Below are 14,824 nucleotides of genomic sequence, written 5' to 3'. Positions count from 1 at the left end.
GCTTTTTCTTTAACCTTTTCGGGTTCAATTGCGAGTTTGCAAAGATTTTGTTACGTCTTCTGTGACAAATAATTGTATTTCATGCTTTTTATGGGTACACAATTTTTCTGCGTTCTTCCTGCAGGTGATGAAATGCCTCCCTTTTGAAGTGATGTAAGATTTTTCAGTGACACGTGTTTTGTATTTAAGCTGCGGTGTGCACAATCTCAGCATGAAGTTGTCAAGTGCAGCTTTCTTTGTGCTTTCCTTTTTGAAGTTCTGCCTTTGCAATGTTTGCATACCCGGCAAGTGCAGGGGAGAGTGAGGAAGGATTTCAGTCTTAAATCGGAATACAAAACACATTTAACTGCCCTCCAAGTGGAGGTTAGACCCTTGCCTTGATTTAATGCTTTCTTTCCACTTGGTATATAACAGAAACTTGAAAGTGAATAAATCTGTTCCAGAGTCAAACTGTCACCATCGTAAAAACTTCATAAACTGCACAGGCGATCTTGGACTTAGCATTCAAGTGTCTGCTTGGAAAAATGTTTGTATAGGTCAATAATTGTGTTGCTCATGTTGTACTGAGCAGCTTCTTATGCCAATTTCCATAATGTTGAACTAAACAAGAGCTACAGATGTGTTTGCTTCTTTGATTACCTGACAGAGAAAGAAAAAAGTGAGAGGACAGGAGTGGAGAGGGACCTGAGGGGTTTAGATCTGACCGTCTTATCTCAAACAGAAGCGCCGTGCGATGCGTTTGTCCCGGATTTAAAACACTTTTACATCAATTTCTTTCACAATGAGGACCATCATGTTTCCATTGGGTGAGTGACAACACACTGCTTCATTGTAATTGTGGTCATACATAAGGTATCTTTTTTCCCCCCTCCATCTTTGCTTTCTTAGTGCTAAATTCCCTCTCCGCTGCAGGCGAGCTGGTCCATACCAAAGCAGGCCAGAGCGCCACCATCGAGTGCGGCCTCAACAAATTCACCAACAAACTAGAGTGGCAGCATGGCAACAATCTGGTCGTCAGGACCATCGGCAAGCATGGCGTGCCTTACAAAGGTGCTCTAAGAAACCTTTCCCCATAATATCCATTAATTCATTGCAGGCGGATTTTGATTTATCAGGCACCGGTGACATTAGGTCGAGGTCAATGGTCAGGCAGGACACTAATCTGGTCATTAAGAAGGTAAAGGGAGGAGACGCGGGACCGTTCACATGCTCAGCGGACAACGAGTCTCGAGTGCACACCCTTGTCGTCGTCACCGGTGAGCATTGAATTTGGCACCTTGTTGCAATGATACAGTAAATATTTTAATACAATATTGTAATAACATTCAACGGTCATTTTTTAAAGATGTTAACAAGGCCGCAGACCTCCACCAAGGCTTAAATCTGGGGTGTCCAAAACATTTTCCCCTGAGAGGCGTACACTGAAAAATCTAAGGGTGTGTTGGTCATTTTGATATTTTTCACTTTCAAAACAAATTCAATATATAGATTTTTTTAAAGAAATAAAACTGCCTGCATGTCAGTTTTGTGTTACTAGTGTCAACATTTCAACTTTTTCCCATTACATTACACCTGTTTATTCCACTTTTTATATTGGTTTTTAAATTGTGCCGCAGGTCGTTTTGGATACCCCTGGTTTAAATATTCTGCAAAACAATCCGTGTCTACCTACAATTTTTATAATAGTTCAATTGAAGATTTGCTCTAAATCTGGATTTGTATTGATATTTTTGAGTTAAAAAAACAAACATACACACGCCACCAGGCCCGGCCCTAACCAATCTGGCGCCCTAGGCAAGATTTTAGGTGGCGCCCCCCCCACATCGGCAGTGAAGTGTATATACTCACAAGAAACCGAATAGCTTTGTCTTTGACCTTTTTTTTTTTTTTTTTTACTTACAACTATACCTAATATATAAAGGGGTGGAAAAGTGACTATTACCTGCAGGGCAAACATTAGCTAACCAGAAGGCAATAACAATGTAAACAAAAAACACCTGCTTAAAATATCTAATACAAATGTCCCAGAGGAATGTAGGTGGGAGTACTGTAATTACCTAACGTTACATTATTATTTTCCATAACAATTTAGCCCCCTCCACAATATTAACCCGACGTTAAAACAGAACTAGCTATTTATTGATTAGCAATTGCCGAATCATGTAACATTAGCTTAATGCTAAAAAGCCAGGTTACTATCACATTCTGTAACAGACAAATAATTTCATGTAGGCTAACGTTACCTACTGCTACCTCTGTCTTTTCTCGTTTCTCCTCTTCTTTTCTCTTTTTTCTTCCCTGGGCACCTGACAGTTTTGGCCGTTTTGACATCTTGTGTTGATTTTTTGATGTGGTGACGTCCAAAAAGAGTCATGATACGGGAAGGGAGGGGGCGCACCGGTCAAGGGGGTGGGGGTGGGGGGGGGGGGGGATGTTGTAACAAATAATATTTCTATTAAATAGGCTTTACTTTGCATTTTAATTAACGTGGGATTATTTTTTGTATTTAGAAATAATAGTACCACCTTTTTTTTCTCTTTTTTTTTCTTTTCTCTCCAACATTTGTGGCACTTGCGTGGCGCCCCCTGATGGACGGCGCCCTTAGCATTTGCCTATACGGCCTATGCCACGGGCCGGCCCTGCACGCCACATTCTTTAGAGGTACCATGACAGGTGGTGAACATGCAAATAGGAATTTTCATTTATATTTTTTAAGTTATTAGAATTTTTTTTAAAGTTATTGTCTTATTCCATAATCTCTGATAATTAATAGGTATTAAATATGATTTTGATTATTCAATATGTTAAAACTCATTTAAAATTGGTTCAATTAAAATGATTATATTTTGAAACCATACAGCATTGTTTTTATTTGGTTCATGTGACATATTTATTTTTAGTTTTATATTAAATATTTGATGAAAATAATTCAAATGCAGAAAATATATTCTACCTAAATGTCTTTGCATACATTGACCAGAAACAATGTGTATGTTTTCATTTATTAAAATATGTATTTCTCATTGAATTTTATTTTAACTAACATCTTTATATACTTAATGGATATGTATACATACAAATTATGAGCGTCCACTTTCGGGATACAATTAGTGTGTATTATCTTTGAATTTCTTATATTTTGTTATTGTAGGGGTTGATTTTATGTATTATTTTTTTATTATTTGAATTTGTACCTCCATTTTTTTGTGGAACAATGAATTACTATTTTTAATTTCTGTATTCGATAAAAAATTGTACATGAATGCAAGAAATCATAAAACAACCCCCTTTGGGCCAGGAAATATAAATAATGACGCTACTGAACATATACAGAGTTACTGAACATTTACAGAAATGAAGTCATCATATTGCCACCTTCTGTCCTATGTGTGGTCAGTGTCCGTGGACCCCCAAGGTGTCCTCCAGCTGGGCAGCCAGGCTACGCTAAAATGTGGTGTGTCCGGTCTGCCTACGTACACGGTGGTGCGATGGAGGGGGCCAGACGGAGGTCTTCACCCGGGCTCCTTGGCCAACCTTAACCCTGTTGAGGTTGCCCACGCAGGGATTTGGCAGTTTGTGTTCTCTCACGAAGGCGCTGAGTACACGGAAGAGATGATTGTTTTTGTTAATGGTAAAAAGATGGTTACCAAAATAACGATTCTTTAGCTTTTAATGTGGTGGTGTTTTGTGGTTAGCAGCCTCCATGACGACCGCCTTCCAGTACTTTGGTGAGTGAACCTGCAACCTTTAGTGAGAGTGAGGCCATTATTTCTTTTGTCGGTTCAGATGGTCTTCCCGCGCCCCGTGGTGATGTTCTGGTTCCGGCGCTGGCCTGGTGGGTTCTGGTAGCAGGTGGCAGCGTGGTGGTGCTTCTGCTGATGGTTTTGGTGCTAGTGTTGTGGCTCAGGATTAAAAGAAGGAAGGCAAGTGACACATACTGGACATATTTCGACTGACATGACCTTTAACCTTCATGCATTGGATGGCCTTGAAAATCTACAGCTTTCTTGCTTTAATGTACACCAATTGGAGTTGAAATGTTTAAAAAATTTGTTATTTAACTCATAATTAGTGTTCTTGTTTGAATGGAGGATTTAAAACCCCCCATTTGTTGACGAGTTTGACAGGTGACAGTTGAAATCTTGTGCTGCAACCTTCAACCTGTCATGACTTGGACTATGGCTTGGTTTGTTCTCCCGAGGTGCAAGTGAATTGGACTGGTCATGGCGTGAAGGTAAATACATGATTTATTTAACACTATAACTACAAAGAAAGGATCAAACAAAAGGCGCGCACAGGGGCGGAGGTACAAAACTAGACTATAAACACAAAACTTGCACATTGGCAGAAACTATGAACAATTAAACAAAACACTAACTGTGGCATGAATCGAAACAAAACTTACTTGACATGGCATGAAGTGCGCAGAGGGACATAGAGTGTGACAGGGGTAAAAATGCGGGGATGTCGTCAGGACGAACAACAGAAAATGAAAAGCTTAAATAACACAGACATGATTAACGAAAACAGGTGCGTGACTCAAAACGTGAAACAGGTGCGTGACGTGACAGGTGAAAACTAATGGTTGCTATGGTGACAAACAAGAGTGCACAATGAGTCCAAACGTGGAACAGGTGAAACTAATGGGGTAATCATGGAAACAAGACAAGGGAGTGAAAAGACAGAAACTAAAGAGTCCTATAACTAAACAAAACATGACTTAAAACAAAACATGATTACACAGACATGACACAACCACAGCTATACTTTGTCGTTAAATGCAGCAAAAATAGACACTTTGCTTAGTTCCTGCTCAAGAACATCATATCCATTATTTTGACTTCTAACTAAATTTTTTAAAATGTGTCTGGTGTAAAATTTATATTCATTTCATATTTTAATATTTTTGTATTACCGTATTTTTCGGAGTCTAAGTCGCTCCGGAGTATAAGTAGCACCGGCCGAAAATGCATAATAAAGAAGGAAAATATATATATATAAGTCGCACTGAGTATAAGACGCATTTTTTGGGGAAATTTATTTGATAAAACCCAACACCAAGAATAGACATTTGAAAGGCAATTTAAAATAACTGAAGAATAGTGAACAACAGGCTGAATAAGTGTACGTTATATGCAGTGTTGGGACTAACGCGTTACAAAGTAACGCGTTACTGTAACGCCGTTAGTTTCGGCGGTAACTAGTAATCTAACGCGTTATTTTTTTTATTCAGTAATTTAGTTACCGTTACTACATGATGCGTTACTGCGTTATTTTACGTTACTTTTGATGTAGTATCGGCTAGAAACAGAAGCGCTGCGGTGTCGTTCTTCTGAATCTTCCTCTGTCACAAGCCGGAGAGAAGAAAAGAGGCGCGGTCTGTGTGTGGGTGTGGGTGTGGGGAAAAAAAGTTGTTGGCACGTTCAGTCCACACACAGCGTGGTCATGGCGAGCGGAGTAACGGAGGAGCTTGAACGCCCCCGCCATTGAATCGGTGTGTTTATAAGTGCAGACTCGGTTGTGTAAAACGAGGGTTTTAAACACATGCTGAACGTGCTTGAGCCACGTTACGACATCCCGTCGCGCACCCACTTCAGCAATAAGATTGTGCCAGATCTTTATGAGCAGGAGAAGAAAAAAGTTGTGGATGAACTATCCCGAGCATCATCTGTTGCGCTCATGACAGACGAGTGGACGTCCAGCGGAACTATAAGCGCTCACTTCATCACAGCAGACTGGGAGATGAGAAGACACGCCCCCTCTACGAGAGTCACCTTGCGCAGGTACTGACACAAGCAGTGGAGGACTGGAAGATAAAGATATCCCAGTCACACATGATAATGCCAAAAATCTAATAATTACAGAGAATGAGGCAGGACTGGGACCACAGATAGGTGCTTTGCACATGTAGTGAATTTGGCATCACAGAAGGGAATCTCAGTCAATAGGATGGAGCGCCTCTTTGGGAGGATCAGGAAGGTTTCCTACTTCCACCCAAGCACAACAGCTGCTCATGTGCTTAAGACAAAGCAAGAAATGCTAAAGCTGCCTGCTCATACATGATGTCCCAACGAGGTGGAACTCCACTTATGATATGTTGGAGCAGCAGGCAGCTATATACTCTGCATTGACCCACAACACCCTGAAGACAAATGTCACCCTGTCTGATGATGATATGAGAGTGGCAGGTGAGGTCCTCCCGGTGCTTAAACCCCTCAAAAGTGTTCCATCTCTACTGAGCACTGAAACTTCACCATCTGTGTCAATGATCCTGCCACTGAAAACAAGGATTCTACAATCCATGGCTCCAAGTGTGGAAGACAGCAGCATCACTCCAGATGTCAGGCTTTATTTCACTACCTATGTTTCAAGGAAGATGATGTGCCTTCTTATGTTGCACTTTAACTTGTTTTTTATTCATGGTCATTGGTCCAAGTTTAAAGAAAGGAGGAATGCCTTTTTATGTTGCACTGTTTTTCATTAATTATGTTAAAAGGAAAATAAAAATGTATGTCAAGTTGATCAACAGATTGTATTATTCTCCAGTGCAATAACAGTACTGAAATGAAGGCAAAAAGGGCATTAATGGGAGCTTTAAAAAAAATAGAAGAAAAAAAGAAGTAACTAAATAGTTACTTTTCACAGTAACCCATTACTTTTTGGTGTAAGTAACTGAGTTAGTAACTGAGTTACTTTTGAAATAAAGTAACTAGTAACTGTAACTAGTTACTGGTTTTCAGTAACTAACCCAACACTGGTTATATGACGCATAAATAACCAACTGAGAACGTGCCTGGTATGTTAACGTAACATATTATGGTAAGAGTCATTCAAATAACTATAACATATAGAACATGCTATACGTTTACCAAACAATCTGTCACTCCTAATCGCTAAATCCCATGAAATCTTATACGTCTAGTCTCTTACGTGAATGAGCTATATAATATTATTTGATATTTTACGGTAATGTGTTAATAATTTTTACACATAAGTCGCTCCTGAGTATAAGTCGCACCCCTGCCAAACTATGAAAAAACTGCGACTTATAGTCCGAAAAATATGGTATATATACATATATATATATATATATATATATATATATATATAACAGTAGTGATATTAAAAGAAAAGAAAAAGGAAACATATGTTTCTTTTATCTTTTCTTTTAATATCACTACTGTTTTTTTCAGAGGACGATATTGTATTGGAGATGCTCGATTTGTGTTTTTGTGTTCGAAATTTATTAATGAAATGCAACAGGGGGTCCTGAACCTTAAAATTTAACCTTTGACTTCAGCCATGTTAAATATCTTTAGAGATGTTTAACTTTAATAGCTTAGTACATCTTGTACTACATTTGATTGATATTATTGTGTTTAATGAATTCGTTTGTGTGGAAAAAGTTCGGACACATTACACAACAGGACGTTTTAAAGGGCAATGACCAATGATAAAAAGAAAAAAATTGTCTATTGTTGTTTCCTCTTTTATCTTTTCGAAACGTTTTCTCCAGATGAAGAACGCCAGAAAGCCGCGGAACCCCAGACAGTACTGCCATTGTCGCTGGTATTTCATGCTTTCCTTCATCATTTATTTTTTCATTTTTTCACCATGCACTTCATTAATGCGTGCTAATTAGTGCAGAAATATCCCCCCATTCCCCCTTCGCCCTCACTCTTTATCGCAGCCCGCCAGCTGCTCCTGCTGTTGCAACACCACAGAAGAAGAAGAAGCCCTCCCGACGCTAAAGACGTGACAGAAGAAAGCAAAAAAGATGGAGATAAGGAATGAAAGACAATGACAATTTTTAATTATGCAGCTATTTCCAATTTTTTGACTGCCGGTGACGTGAATGTAAATGCGATTAGCCTGGATTTACTGTATTTAACATTTACGCAGCATATTCATACGTTAAAGATGTGCGTTTTGATTGTGCATGCATTTTTGCTTTCTCTGGATAAAAACATTTACAGTACTTTTTTTAAACTATTATTTAAATGTACTAAAGATAAAAATGCAGTTTCATACTCAAAGAAAGTGGCAAAAGACTATTAAAAGTTGTTCAAAAGTTTTAAACATTTTGTCTAAATAATTATAAAGATAGGCTCCAGCTCCCCTCCCAACGCCACTGAAAGGGACAAGCGGTAGAAAATGGATGGATGGATATAAAACAATAGTAAATGCAATACTGTATATACCGGTAAATATGTATACGGCAGTGACGTGCGGTGAGGTTGATGGCTGGTGAGGCACTGACTTCATCACAGTCAGATTTACAAACATATGAACCGTAAAGAGTATCTTATTCACCATTTGATTGGCAGCAGTTAACGGGTTATGTTTAAAAGCTCATACCAGCATTCTTCCCTGCTTGGCACTCAGCATCAAGGGTTGGAATTGGGGGTTAAATCACCAAAAATGATTCCCAGGCGCGGCGCCGCTGCTGCCCACTGCTCCCCTCACCTCCCAGGGGGTGATCAAGGGGATGGGTCAAATGCAGAGGACACATTTCATTACACCTAGTGTGTGTGTGACAATCATTGGTACTTTAACTTAATTTTACCTTTACACATACAAACTGTAGCACACAAAAAAGCACATTTAATTAAAAAAAAACGTTATTATGGTCTTACCTTTACTTAGAAATTAAGTCCACAACTAAAGCCCTCACTTAAACTTTCCACGTGCAAGATTGAATCTATTTAAAAACGTGTAACCGAGGGTTTATAAATGTCGCCTATACTGTATGAAACTACAAAATAACAAACACAGAGGCTCCAGTTTACACGAGGACCACTTTATTTACCTTCTTTCAAAAACCTCCGCAACGTGACATCACTTCCGCTCTTAGCGCCTTCAAAATAAGAGCTCAAGGCATATACTGTATAACAGCGCATAACAGGAACTTAACATCACAAAGAGGAAAGCCCATGAAAATAGGTTACAAAAGTTATTTAATAAGAAGCCAAAAAGTGCAAAAACAATAATGTTCGTGTTGGAGGAGTTGTGAATTAGGTACACCTGCAGACTGCAGGTGTATCTGCACAGCAGGCCAGCAGTTAGCCGAGTCATTGCGCAATCCATGTTGCGGCACTGAGTGACGTGCCTCAACTGGCTGCTGTTCACCGTCTCTTCTCAGTATTTGAACGGCAAATGTGAAATTTCAGCGATTTTGAATAAAAATAATCTAAAACCTGTTGAAGTTAAATGGAAAATAACTTTATAGTATAATCACTGGATACATATAACAATTTAATTTTTTTTGTCCCTGCAGTCATTCACAACTCCTCCAACACCAACATTATTGTTTTTGCACTTTTTGGCTTCTTATGAAATAATTTTTTTAAATAGATTCAATCTTGCACGTGGAAAGTTTAAGTGTGGGCTTTAGTTGATATAACAATTCTGCGGCGGGGGTGCAGGAGGCGAGCCTCAGCCAGTGCGTCTTTTGCAGCCGTTTTATGATCGCTCAGCACAAGAAATACTTTACACACATACAGTTGTTGACAAAATACACTGTACATTATATACCTCAGCTAACTAAACTATGGAAATGTATAATATAATTCATATAGCAATACGGTCTCACTGCACAGCAGACCAGCAGTTAGCCGGGTCCGCAATCCATGTTGAGGCACTGAGTGACGTGCCTCGACTGGCTGCTGTTCACCGCACCGTCTCTTCTCAGTATTTGAACGGCAAATGTGAAAATTCAGCGATTTTGAATAAAAATAATCTAAAACTGGTGAAGTTAAATGGAAAATAACTTTATAGTATAATCACTGGATACATTTAACAATTTAATATATATTTTTTTCTTTTTACATTTTTTTACTTTCCATGATGGCAGGTGAGGCCCTGCCTCACCTGCCTCTAGTGACTGCACATCACTGATATATATATATATATATATATATATATATATATATATATATATATACACATATATATATAAATATATATATACTGTATATATATCAATCAAACAACAATCTGTTATCAAAAGAATACAGCAAGCACAACAGTATATATACATATATAAGCATATATATGTGTGTGTGTGTGTATATATATATATATATATATATATATATATATATATATATATATATATATATATATATACACACATACACATACATACAGTCGTGGTCAAAAGTTTCCATACACTTGTAAAGAACATAATGTCATGGCTGTCTTGAGTTTCCAATAATTTCTACAACTCTTATTTTTTTGTGATAGAGTGATTGGAGCACATACTTGTTGGTCACAAAAAACATTCATGAAGTTTGGTTCTTTTATGAATTTATTATGGGTCTACTGAAAATGTGACCAAATCTGCTGGGTCAAAAGTATACATACAGCAATGTTGATATTTAGTTACATGTCCCTTGGCAAGTTTCACTGCAATAAGGCGCTTTTGGTAGCCATCCATAAGCTTCTGGCTTCTACCTAGCATCAAGGGTTGGAATTGGGGGGTTAAATCACCAAAAATGATTCCCGGGCGCGGCACCGCTGCTGCCCACTGCTCCCCTCACCTCCCAGGGGGTGAACAAGGGGATGGGTCAAATGCAGAGGACAAATTTCACCACACTTAGTGTGTGTGTGACAATCATTGGTACTTTAACTTTAACTTCTGGTTACATTTTTGACCACTCCTCTTGACAAAATTGGTGCAGTTCAGCTAAATTTGTTGGTTTTCTGACATGGACTTGTTTCTTCAGCATTGTCCACACGTCTAAGTCAGGACTTTGGGAAGGCCATTCTAAAACCTTAATTCTAGCCTGATTTAGCCATTCCTTTACCACTTTTGACGTGTGTTTGGGGTCATTGTCCTGTTGGAACACCCAACTGCGTCCAAGAGCCAACCTCCGGGCTGATGATTTTAGGTTGTCCTGAAGAATTTGGAGGAAATCCTCCTTTTTCATTGTCCCATTTAAAGCACCAATTCCATTGGCAGCAAAACAGGCCCAGAGCATAATACTACCACCACCATGCTTGACGGTAGAGATGGTGTTCTTGGGATTAAAGGCCTCACCTTTTCTCCTCCAAACATATTGCTGGGTATTGTGGCCAAACAGCTCCATTTTTGTTTCATCTGATCACAGAACTTTCCTCCAGAAGGTCTTATCTTTGTCCATGTGATGTCAGCCCCTGTTGTTTTCATTTATTTGTTGTTTTAATTAACTTAATTTTTTTTAAATCTGTGAAGCACTTTACAAATAGTTGACTTACTAAATGTACCTATTTACAAATTATTTTTCACTTTTTGAGGTTTGCCTCCTTGTCTCAGAATCAAAAATGATAAAAATCCTGTTGTCTTATGTCATCATCCATGAACTAAAACATAATTTGTTTGTATTTTATCACTCTTTTTCCAGTGATAGCAGCTTCAAGCTCACATCTTGTTGCAGTTTGTAAGGCCCAAACTGTTAAAAAAAAAGTTTATATGAAGAAAGAAATATACCGGTACTGCTAATGAAAACGAGTATTTTTACTTTTTCTTAGAGACCCTCAAACATAACAGTAGTGTTCTGTAAAAACAACAGGATTCTCTTTCCATGGCTTCATAACGACCTGTATTATTCTGGTGTGTTATTGTTTGTGTGTGAGACACTAATGAATATGATGACTGCAGTGAAATGAGCGCTTTTTTGCACCTAAGGTGTCCTTCCATTAATGCAAATGATCAGCAGCCACCATCAAATGATATGATTTTCTACAACATTATCATCATCATCATCATCATGCAGATTAACAACACAGTGTGAGTGCCTTGCTATGACAATTAAGTGGAAGAGACAATCTTTATGCTGCTGCAAAGGAGAATTTAGTGGGATTTTGAACAAAAAAAGGCACAATTATTAGTGGAAATGTAATTATTTACAAGGAGAATTAGATCCATTGTAAACTAAATGAAATTAATGGAAATAACAGCAGAATTTGGTACAAAAAATGCACAACAATTAGTATTTTTGTGGGCGTTTTCATTCATCCAGGTCATTAAATTCTCAGGGCATTCAATCGATGGCAACTGGACAGTTGGGTGTTCCAACAGGACAATGACCCCAAACACACGTCAAAAGTGGTTAAGGAATGGCTAAATCAAGCTAGAATTAAGGTTTTAGAATGGCCTTCCCAAAGTCCTGATTTAGACGTGTGGACAATGCTGAAGAAACAAGTCCATGTCAGAAAACCAACAAATTTAGCTGAACTGCACCAATTTTGTCAAGAGGAGTGGTCAAAAATTCAACCAGAAGTTAAAGTTAAAGTACCAATGATTGTCACACACACACTAGGTGTGGTGAAATTTGTCCTCTGCATTTGACCCATCCCCTTGTTCACCCCCTGGGAGGTGAGGGGAGCAGTGGGCAGCAGCGGTGCCGCGCCCGGGAATCATTTTTGGTGATTTAACCCTCAATTCCAACACTTGATGCTGAGTGCCAAGCAGGGAGGTATTAGGTCCCATTTTATAGTCTTTGGTATGATTCGGCCGGGATTTGAACTCACAACCTACCGATCTCAGGGCGGACACTCTAACCACTAGGCCACTGAGTAGGTAGAAGCCAGAAGCTTGTAGACGGCTACCAAAAGCGCCTTATTGCAGTGAAACTTGCCAAGGGACATGTAACTAAATATCAACTTTTGACCCAATAGATTTGCTCACATTTTCAGTAGACCCATAATAAATTCATAAAAGAACCAAACTTCATGAATGTTTTTTGTGACCAACAAGTTTGTCTTAGAAGACGTTTTGCCTCTTATCCAAGTCGGTCGGCTTCACTGGTCTAGCTCATACTCTCAAATTGGTCATCTCTTGTTTTAAGATCAGAATGTCTAGAAGTCGAAGATTAGATTAAAAGAAGAGGTTGTTTGTATCAAATTAAGAAACGCAAAATGGTTCGTTCCACCTCACTTGGAACACTTCACTCGACACAGACGTCACAACATCATCAAAGCTCACCTTTTAAACCTTCACACAGCACCAGCATTTTGGAAAAAGGACAATGTTATTGAAGAAAGGTAAAAACATAATAAAGCTCTCTGTAGCATGTACAAGTTTCACTTTTGTATCTCATTACACATGAGTGTGGTGCGTTCAAAGACTTTTGATTAAAGTTTAAAATAGAGGGATTGTTAGTTTTTTTTTAAGATGGGGAGACTTAACCCTCAGGAGATACACTAGTAATAATAATAATGTAATATGATTCATATTATCTACTGATGATGATCCAATACTGTATGTGTATCAGATCATCTCTACACTCTGAAGTAATGGACAATTTGACAGATTCATAATCATATTTAAGTGAATAATGACCATTTAATTTCATTATCGAGCCCCTTTATAACAAATGTTTAAAATACATATCTAAATTATTTAGGGGGACCTATATCGATATGTTCTAAATGTGTTAATCCCATTTTTTAAAAAAGTCAAAAATCGAATTAAGATTTTAACCAAATCCATAATTAGCTTTTGGTGCATGTAAATATATCAAGTGTGTGTGTATGTGGCGGCGACGTTAGGTTTAGGGTCTTGTGTATGGGGGCACAGAATTTGGTGCTACGCCCCAGGCTCTTACAATACCAATGTCACTATAGCTTGGTTAATACCTCGGTCACGGCGTGTAAATAGGGCGTTGTTGGCCGTTTTTGGTGTTTTTTTTAAGATGGCTTTATAGGCAGAATAAAGGACTCCGCATTACCGGTTAGCTGCCTCTTACTTGCTGTTTTTCACTATTTAGAATGCACAGCAAAGGGAGAGACATGTGTGTTCTTGTCTCACTTAAGAAATGTGGATGATGGGCAAAATTCATAAAAAAATGTTTTTCCTTGAAAGAAGTGTATTGTAAGTGTTTATATTTATAATATAGATCAATATCACATTTTATTGATATTAATGGTTGACTTTCTGATTTAATCCCCTCATTTATTGAACAACACAAAACCAAATGTGAGTCAGTGTTTCCCACACATTCATTTGTGGCGGCCCGCCACGAAAGAATTACGTCCGCCACAAATGGATTTTTCGGCTTTTGACTCGCTCGACCGCTCATAAAAGCAATGGGACTCTGTCTGTGAATGTACCTTGTAGTTACAACTCCGGTGCAGTAGGTGGCGGTAGCCTTCTATGCATTGTAACTCCGCCAATAGCACTTAATTCACCTGGTGGGCCAGAAGAAAAAGACGAAGAAGACGAAGACGGACGGGCGGACGGGATCAAAATACAAGGGTAATACAGGTTATAGGTAGATAGGTTATAGCTGCATCGCTCGCGGCTCGTCATATATTTAATGTTAATCCGCGATTTCACCGAGCGTTTCACTGACGGTAAGCAGCCTGACGCTGCTTCATTAAGGTCCGGGGCAGACGCACGTAGTAACAGTCACGTGTTACCATACCGACGAGCTAACGTGTCCAGGTTCTAACCCTGTTGTCAATAAACACACGTGGAGACTGTGCTTCAGATACTACATTAATACTCAAGCTAAATTGTCCACTGTCCACTGCAGCATGTGAATGCAATGAAAAGAATAAAATCTGAGCCAACCAGCTGTTAAAATGTTGTCCAGGTTAATGTTTTGGCCATTAAAGGCCCTTCATTTCAAGATTTCAACTGTGATCGGGCTTTAAACAGGTGGCTGACCTGTTCAGATGGGTGTAACTGCTACTGGTCAAATAATGTGAAATAGCATTTAATTTTACATGTATGCAATGCCATTTAAATGTAATTATAGATAATAATAATAATAAATACTGTGTAGTGTTGTAAATAGTCAACGGGAAGAATTTTAGTAAGATATAAGCCATGAGCACT

At 38.6% G+C, this 14,824-nt stretch overlaps 1 protein-coding gene across 1 annotated transcript; it reads left to right on the top strand.

Annotated features, from left to right (window-relative positions):
* Window positions 1-781: 781 nt before the first annotated feature.
* Window positions 782-7,794, top strand: cd4-2.2 (CD4-2 molecule, tandem duplicate 2). Its single transcript, XM_061946815.1, has 7 exons — window positions 782-806; window positions 853-1,050; window positions 1,116-1,256; window positions 3,398-3,631; window positions 3,696-3,728; window positions 3,787-3,927; window positions 7,691-7,794. Exons 1-7 carry the CDS (start codon window positions 782-784, stop codon window positions 7,792-7,794), a joined length of 876 nt encoding a protein of 291 aa, XP_061802799.1.
* Window positions 7,795-14,824: the final 7,030 nt, after the last annotated feature.

The sequence above is a fragment of the Nerophis lumbriciformis genome, linkage group LG04 (genome assembly GCF_033978685.3).
Source record: "Nerophis lumbriciformis linkage group LG04, RoL_Nlum_v2.1, whole genome shotgun sequence".
In the NCBI taxonomy this organism is placed as follows: domain Eukaryota; kingdom Metazoa; phylum Chordata; class Actinopteri; order Syngnathiformes; family Syngnathidae; genus Nerophis; species Nerophis lumbriciformis.
Note: the sequence above shows the minus strand (reverse complement) of the source record. Positions and strands in the feature narration are given on the sequence as shown.

Coding starts and splice junctions, on each gene's coding strand:
- cd4-2.2 (XM_061946815.1), top strand. CDS start 782: ATGAGGACCATCATGTTTCCATTGG. Junction 807..852: donor GACCATCATGTTTCCATTGG/GTGAGTGACAAC, acceptor GTCATACATAAG/GTATCTTTTTTCCCCCCTCC. Junction 3,632..3,695: donor GATGATTGTTTTTGTTAATG/GTAAAAAGATGG, acceptor TTTTGTGGTTAG/CAGCCTCCATGACGACCGCC.